The sequence below is a fragment of the Lolium rigidum genome, chromosome 6 (genome assembly GCF_022539505.1).
Source record: "Lolium rigidum isolate FL_2022 chromosome 6, APGP_CSIRO_Lrig_0.1, whole genome shotgun sequence".
NCBI classification, from domain to species: Eukaryota; Viridiplantae; Streptophyta; class Magnoliopsida; order Poales; family Poaceae; genus Lolium; species Lolium rigidum.
Window position 1 is genome coordinate 77,549,666 of NC_061513.1, and position 6,987 is coordinate 77,556,652.

Below are 6,987 nucleotides of genomic sequence, written 5' to 3' on the forward strand. Positions count from 1 at the left end.
CTTTGAATGAAAATTGCTTTGCTACTTTGACATTCCCTGAAGATAGATCTGTTTCTGCCTAAGCCTAAGTGCTAGTGTGTTTCACCAGTCAAACACTCCAAGAATGCCCGCCAGCCAGCGCTTTCTGTGATGCCCGCCGGCCCATCTCTCGCCGTCCCTTGGTGGCGTCTCCATATCTCGACAGGCCGTGCACAAAGCTCCCTTTTTTCCTCGAGATCATTTCCGAGGGGAATAATCAGAGAGGAAAACTTTTTCGGACAGACATCGCTTTCGCGCCAAATTTTGGAATCTAGGCCTGCCCCATCCTCGATTTACATGTTTTTGTATTGTATACAATGAATCATCAATCGCTACTAATCTTCTAATCGTCTACCACAAGAGTGCTGACAGCATGGGCAATACTAGCAGTAGCGTCCACAAAGATAATCTTCTTAATCTGGACGCGGCGGAGAACATGTTCTGCGACGAGTACGGGTCGAACGTCCTCCCCACGGACCCGGCGCCGCCGGAGCTGCTGGACCCGGGGCTGCCGGCGTTGATCGCGTACACCGGCGACCCGTTGGGGTAGAACAGCCCGTAGTTCCTCTCCGACGCCGGCCCAGGCTTCATGTTCTCGTTGAACAGCGCGAACACGAATACGTCGACGGGCACATTGGGCTTCAGCGGCGTGCCCTGCCCCATCGCCACCCGCTGCATGAGGTTCCCGTTGTACGCCGCCGCGTTCTGCGCCGAGGCGCCCACCTCGTCCTCGTCCCCCTTCGATGGCCACCCGGTCTCCGAGATCTTCACGGGGATGTCCGTGTGGCCCATGACCTTCATTGCCGCGTACACGGCGTCGATCTGCGCGTACAGCATGTTGTCGTACACCAGCCCGCCGTCGCGCACGCCGGCGTTCGGCTGGAACAGCACGTACGGCAGCGACACGCTGCCGGGGTCCCCCTTGTAAGCGAAGAAGGGATAGGCGTTAAACAGGAACGCCGACCCCGTCTTGCTGTGAAAGTCCAGCAGCGGCTTGATGTACGGCGCGAAGCTCTCCTGGAACGCGCCGGAGGACGGCGGGAAGCTGCTGGCCAGCACGGCGGCCGAGTGCGCCGAAGAGACCGTCACCTGCCCGGCCAGACCCATCGCCACCAGCGCGTCGTGCACCGCCTGCATCGCCGGCACGAGGTTCGCCGCCATGCCCATGTCGTTGTTGCCGAACACCTCGTTGCCCACGGTGATGCAGGTGATGCGCGTCGCCGGGATGAAGGGCTGCACGTGCTGCGACACCCACTGCCGCGCGGCCCCCGGGCTGGTCGCCATGGTCTGGATGTTCTCGTTGCCGATGGCGATGATGAACTCCACCCCCGTGTTGGCGAACGCCGTCAGCACCTTGGGGTCCGCGTCGTACAGCTTCACCTTGTTCACGTTCATCGACTGCAGCAGCCCCGCCACCCGCGTCGGGTCCGGCAGGTTGTTCGCGATCTGCCCGTAGTTGATGCCGAACTTCTGCTGCGCCCACACCATGTTGTCTACTGCAAAAATTAAATTAAGCAACCACGCCGAGATTAGCGACACTGAGCAGCAATGAAACTCTCCGGCCATGTGATACTTTTGGAAATACTTTTCTTCGAAAGGGAAAAAATACTGTAATTTTTGGAAATCGAATTTCCCTTTTCAGATATAGCCATGGAATACTTTAGCTAGGTCGGCAGTCCCTTTCTAGATCAAGTTGCAGAAATAGACCACCTACTGCTCTATTATACTGATCTGATAATAATGCTTGCAACTGCAATCAGGTGGGATTAACATACAAGTAGCAGCAGAGGAGAGGGGTCAATTCTCAAGCGTATGGTTTCAGCACTAAAGCAGACTGATGACGCGCGAAGCTTCAGCACAGGCACATGCGTATGCATCAAAGCTGACGAAGCAAGCCGGTGGCTAAATTAACTCTCACGACAATGACGCCCGTAGTACTTGACATCGGAAACAGCAAACGCTAATCAGGGTCGCTGGATCTGAGATCTCCATACTTTGCTTCACAGCTTCTGTCGGCACTCAGAGCCATGTCTGTTGTCAGTATTTTGATTACCGGAGTTGAAGAGACTGAATTCAACCAAGGACCTACTCGGGCCCTCGTCGGCGCTCCCGGAGTTACAGTTCAAGTAGCTGACACCGAGCTCTACGCGTGCTCCGTGGATTTTGGCAGACTGGATTGGGGGGGATTCCGAACAGGTCCTAAGCCATCTTAAAATTGTTTAAAACGATCTTACCGTTTGGAATATGAACACGAAATCACGCGCAGAGTCCATCTTATGAACAAGACTCGGTGGCGACAGACTGCAAGAGACAGAGCTTAAGCGGCAGCAATGGCGACAGGATTTAATTCGACCTAAGGCAGCAGTCTAAAAATTCTCGGGAACTATCTTGTCGTTTGGAATATGAGCATGAAATCGACCGCAGAGTCCATCACATGAACAAGAACTCACGGCGACGGGTGGAAATAAGAAAGCTTAAGCGGCAGCAATGGCGGGTGGCAGACCAGCACAGCGCGAGCAAGAAGGGAAGAACCAAAGAGCAGAAGGAAGCGAGGCGCGAGCAGAGGACTCACCATTAAGGAGCGAGAGCAGGACGAGGCAGAGCAGGAGCGACGAGGAGGCGCGGTGTTCCATTGCGAAGCGCCTTCTACCTCGTCTGCTTCCTCTGTCTTCCGCTGCGATATGCTTGAGCGGTTAAGTTTGTACTTAAGTAGAGCTCCAGCTCCTCCTTCCGTTCTCTCTCTCCCTCATCGGGGGCGCCCCCTCCCCTGTTTTTATATGGTATAACAGAGCTTACGTATCCGTCCCACCGCCGGTGACCGACGTGTGCAGAGAAAAAATGGAAACCAAGGAAATATCCTGGAGGAAGTCGGCGCCTGACTTTCCTACTACAGTGTCCAGACGCGGCCACACGGACGCACGGCGCCGCTCCGTCGGTCATCTATGCCGGTTTCCTTCACGCTTCCTGCGCTTTGTTGCGTCTGTTCTTACCCGCGCCGAGGTAATGCGATTTCGCCCGCTCTACATGGTCATGAATAATAGCGCCTCTAGGGTATGGAAATTGCAGCTGACGAGATTGATCAATCAGTCGTCGCATGATTGCCCTAGTCACCGTCCTAGCGCCATACGTGTGCAGGATCGGTCGTCTCAAGCATTTGTCTTGTGTGGGAAATTCACAAGAAGAGAAGCCCAAAACCTGAACTCTGTCGTTCATTCAATCGACCGTTGTTTTCGCGCGCAACCATCAACAGTCAAATGTCCCAGGAGGGAGGGAGTGCAAAACTTGGATTCAACTCTCGGTATAGTATTTTTTTAATGAAATAACTCTTTCCTCGATCTACGAGTAGGACCCTGGATGTGAATGCCCTTTTGGCTAGTGATAGTATATCCTTTTTACGGCTCACTTGTCTTCTCGGACGCGTGAAAACATTTTGCACACGAACAAATTGTATACTACTACCTCGGCTCCATTTATTTACCAATGTAACACTTTTAAATTTAGGACATGGTGCTTTTGCTCCTATGTGCATATACTACCTTTATTTAAAATACACTTTAAACATATTAAAAAAAATCAAAACAAAATCAAAACAAAATGTTACGCGTGCATCTCAACATCATACTTGTTCATGAAGTCGTTTCAGGAAAAAGCGAGTTGTTATATGGCTTGTGCAAAAAAGGTAAAAATCAATGCTAAAATAAGGTGTTTTACTAGGAATTTGTTTGTCTTTTTTGTACATGCCACAAAAATTATCGTTTTACTATGAAGCTATAAGTGATGACATAGAATGTGAAAATATGCGGCTAAGTTTTTCCTCCAAATTTTTTATATTTTGAAATTCGTTTTTTGGGTAAAGGGAGTATATGCACCTGGAACCAAAACTGCATTTCCGTTAAATTTTTTTTCATTTTTAAACGAGTGGCAAAAGATTTGCCACTATTCATTAATTAAGGGGAAGAGTTTAGACAAGACCAAAGGTTCACCAAAGAAAACAAAGAAAACTCGAAGGGAAAAACTAAGGGATTACTCTCCCGTTGTTACAAAACTCAAACACTTCGCACCCGCGGCAACCCAAAGCTTCACTTCGGTTTTGATGATGTTGAGGAGGGCGGCGGTTGGTGCGGACTTATGGTTGAAAATTCTAGCTCCTTCCAAATGGTCCAACTAACAAGCATGATAATGGAGGACAAGGCCTTGTGATTGTCCGAAGCCTCATTCAACAACTTGGACCACCATCCCTCAAGGTTGAGATCGTCCGTCCATGCATGGGTGTGGATGGAAGGAATGCCAATCCAACTTTTCACCATCCCCCAAAGGCGCTTGGAGTAGCGGAAATGGGAGAGAAGGTGAGCCGCCGTTTCTTGAGTTTGGTTGCAAAGCGTACACCGACCGCAATTTGTTCTACCCCTTCTCGCTAGACGGTCCGCCGTCCAAAGCCTATTATGGAGAGCCAACCAAGAGAAGAACTTGATCTTTGGGGGGGGGGGGGCAAGCCTTCCAAACAAGCCGATTCATGTTGGTAGTCATGACTCCGAAGAATTGTGCTTTGTAAGCCGCGGCCGTGGAGTACTCTCCATTCTCGGTGGTGGTCCATGTGATTGTGTCCTCAAGAAGCTCATTGAGATGAATGTGCCGGAGAAGACTCCATAGCCGAATGTACTCATGCAAATGTTGGATGGTGAGGTTTGTGTCCATCTTGATTTTTTTAACCCAAGCATGATCCGTCAACGCTTGGTTTACCTTCCATCTCTTCCTAGTGGAAGCTTCATATATAAGCGGAGCTATGTCTTTGGGCTTCGTGTCATTGAGCCAAGGAGAGTCCCAAAAATTAGCAACCTTGCCATTCCCTAAGGAGATAGAAGTTGAAGCGTAGAAGAGATCCATGTCCACCTCGTCACATGGGTTGCCCATTCCCACCCAAAGCTTGGTTGGTTGCCTCCATTCGAACCAAGGCCATGTTAAACGAAGAGCCCTCGCAAATTTGTCTATGTGGGGGATGCCTAAGCCTCCAAGACTTTTCGGCCTACAAACCGCCTCTCAATTTAATTTGCATTTTCCTCCGGTGATCTCCTTTGTTCCGGCCCAAAGAAAAGCGCGTTCAATCTTGTTCATTGAAGCCACACAACCCGGTGGAATTCTAAGAGGAGTGAGATGGAAAATAGCTTGGGAGGTGAGGACGGATTTGATAAGGGCTCCTCTTCCGGCCGTATTGATGTTCTTGCCATCCCAAGTGACAAGCTTGCCGACCATGAGAGGGATGACCCAACAATGTGCAAGCTTGATGGCTTCTTTTGCAACGATGCTTGGAGCCTACATTTCGACTCCCATATCCTTAACGCTCTCTCCTCCGCCCTCTCCGACCATTGCCCGCTCCTCCTCGCCGATGATAGTGGCCCTAGGAGGCCAAGGTCTTTCAAGTTTGAGAATTGGTGGACGGACATCCCTAGTTTCCATAATGTTGTTGGAAGAGCTTGGTCCTTGCCCTCCGGACATGGGGAGCCCTACCAAAACCTCTTCCATAAACTCAAGAATGTGTCCAAGGAGCTTACCAATTGGAGCCGGGGACTTTTCTCTAAGTCTAAGGTGTTGCTCCATGTTGCTCTTCTAGTCATCCTTCACCTCGACATCGCACAAGAAAATTGGGTTCTTTCGGGCGATGAGCAAGACCTTCGTGCTAGGTTGAAGAGAAGATTCATTAGCCTTGCTATCCTAGAGAGGGCTAGGAAAAAGCAAAGCTCTCGGATTGCAAATATCAAGGAAGGTGATGACCCACAAGTATAGGGGATCGCAACAGTCTTCGAGGGAAGTAAAACCCAAATTTATTGATTCGACACAAGGGGAGGTAAAGAATACTTATAAGCCTTAACAACTGAGTTGTCAATTCAGCGGCACCTGGAAAAGCACTAGCAACAGGGGTGATGTGAAAGTAGCAGTGATATGAGAGCGGTAGTAACAAGTAACACGCAGAGACAGTAGTAGTAATATGAGAGCAATAGCACCGTAAAACAGTTGACATGTAGAACAAGTATATGATGATGAGATATGGACCGGGGTTCCCAGCTATCTACACTAGTGGTAACTCTCCAATAACAAGTGTTGGGTGAACAAATTACAGTCGGGCAATTGATAGGATTGAAATAGCATTAAGACAGAATATCAAGATCATTAATCATGTAGGCATGTTTTCCAATAATAGTCATACGTGCTCGCAATGAGAAACTTGCACAACATCTTTTGTCCTACCAGCCGGTGGCAGCCGGGCCTCTAGGGAAACTACTGGAAATTAAGGTACTCCTTTTAATAGAGTACCGGAGCAAAGCATTAACACTCCGTGAAAACATGTGATCCTCACATCACCGCCATCCCCTCCGGTTGTCCCGATTTCGTCACTTCGGGGCCTTTGGTTCCGGACAGTGACATGTGCATACAACTTGTAGATACAATCTAAGCAATAAGTATAGAGCTCAAATCTAAGATCATGCCACTCGGGCCCTAGTGACAAGCATTAAGCATAACAAGATTGCAGCAACAATAACTTCATAAACTTTGTAGATAGACAATCATAATGTAACAATCCATCGGATCCCGACAAACACAACACCGATTACATCAGATGAATCTCAATCATGTAAGGCAGCTCATGAGATCATTGTATTGAAGTACATGGGGGAGAGAATACCAACTAGCTACAGCTAGAACCCGTAGTCCATGGGGGAACTACTCACGTGAGCATGATGGAGGCGATGGCGTTGATGGAGATGGCTTCCGGGGCACTTCCCCGTCCCGGCAGGGTGCCGGGACGAGACTTCTATCCCCCGAATTGGAGTTTCGCGATGGCGGCGGCGCCCCGGAGTCTTTCTCGGAGTTTCGTCAAGTGTTACGGTGTTTTTAGGTCGAAAGGGATTTTATAGGCGAAGAGGCGGCGCAGGGGGCACTCGGGGGCTCCCCACCACGAGCCGGCGCGGGCCC

At 49.8% G+C, this 6,987-nt stretch overlaps 1 protein-coding gene across 1 annotated transcript; it reads right to left on the reverse strand.

Annotated features, from left to right (window-relative positions):
* Positions 1 to 268: 268 nt before the first annotated feature.
* LOC124666573 (glucan endo-1,3-beta-glucosidase 14-like) lies at positions 269 to 2,745 on the reverse strand. The gene is made up of 2 exons (XM_047203914.1): positions 2,591 to 2,745; positions 269 to 1,514 (listed from the first exon to the last, which is right to left on the reverse strand). Exons 1-2 carry the CDS (start codon positions 2,649 to 2,651, stop codon positions 370 to 372), a joined length of 1,206 nt encoding a protein of 401 aa, XP_047059870.1. The 5' UTR covers positions 2,652 to 2,745; the 3' UTR covers positions 269 to 369.
* Positions 2,746 to 6,987: the final 4,242 nt, after the last annotated feature.

Excerpts from the sequence above, each read along its gene's own strand:
- LOC124666573 (XM_047203914.1), bottom strand. The coding sequence starts at position 2,651 with ATGGAACACCGCGCCTCCTCGTCGCTCCTGCTCTGCCTCGTCCTGCTC. Across the intron at positions 1,515-2,590 it reads CCTGCTCTCGCTCCTTAATG|TAGACAACATGGTGTGGGCG; the intron begins GTGAGTCCTCTG and ends TAATTTTTGCAG.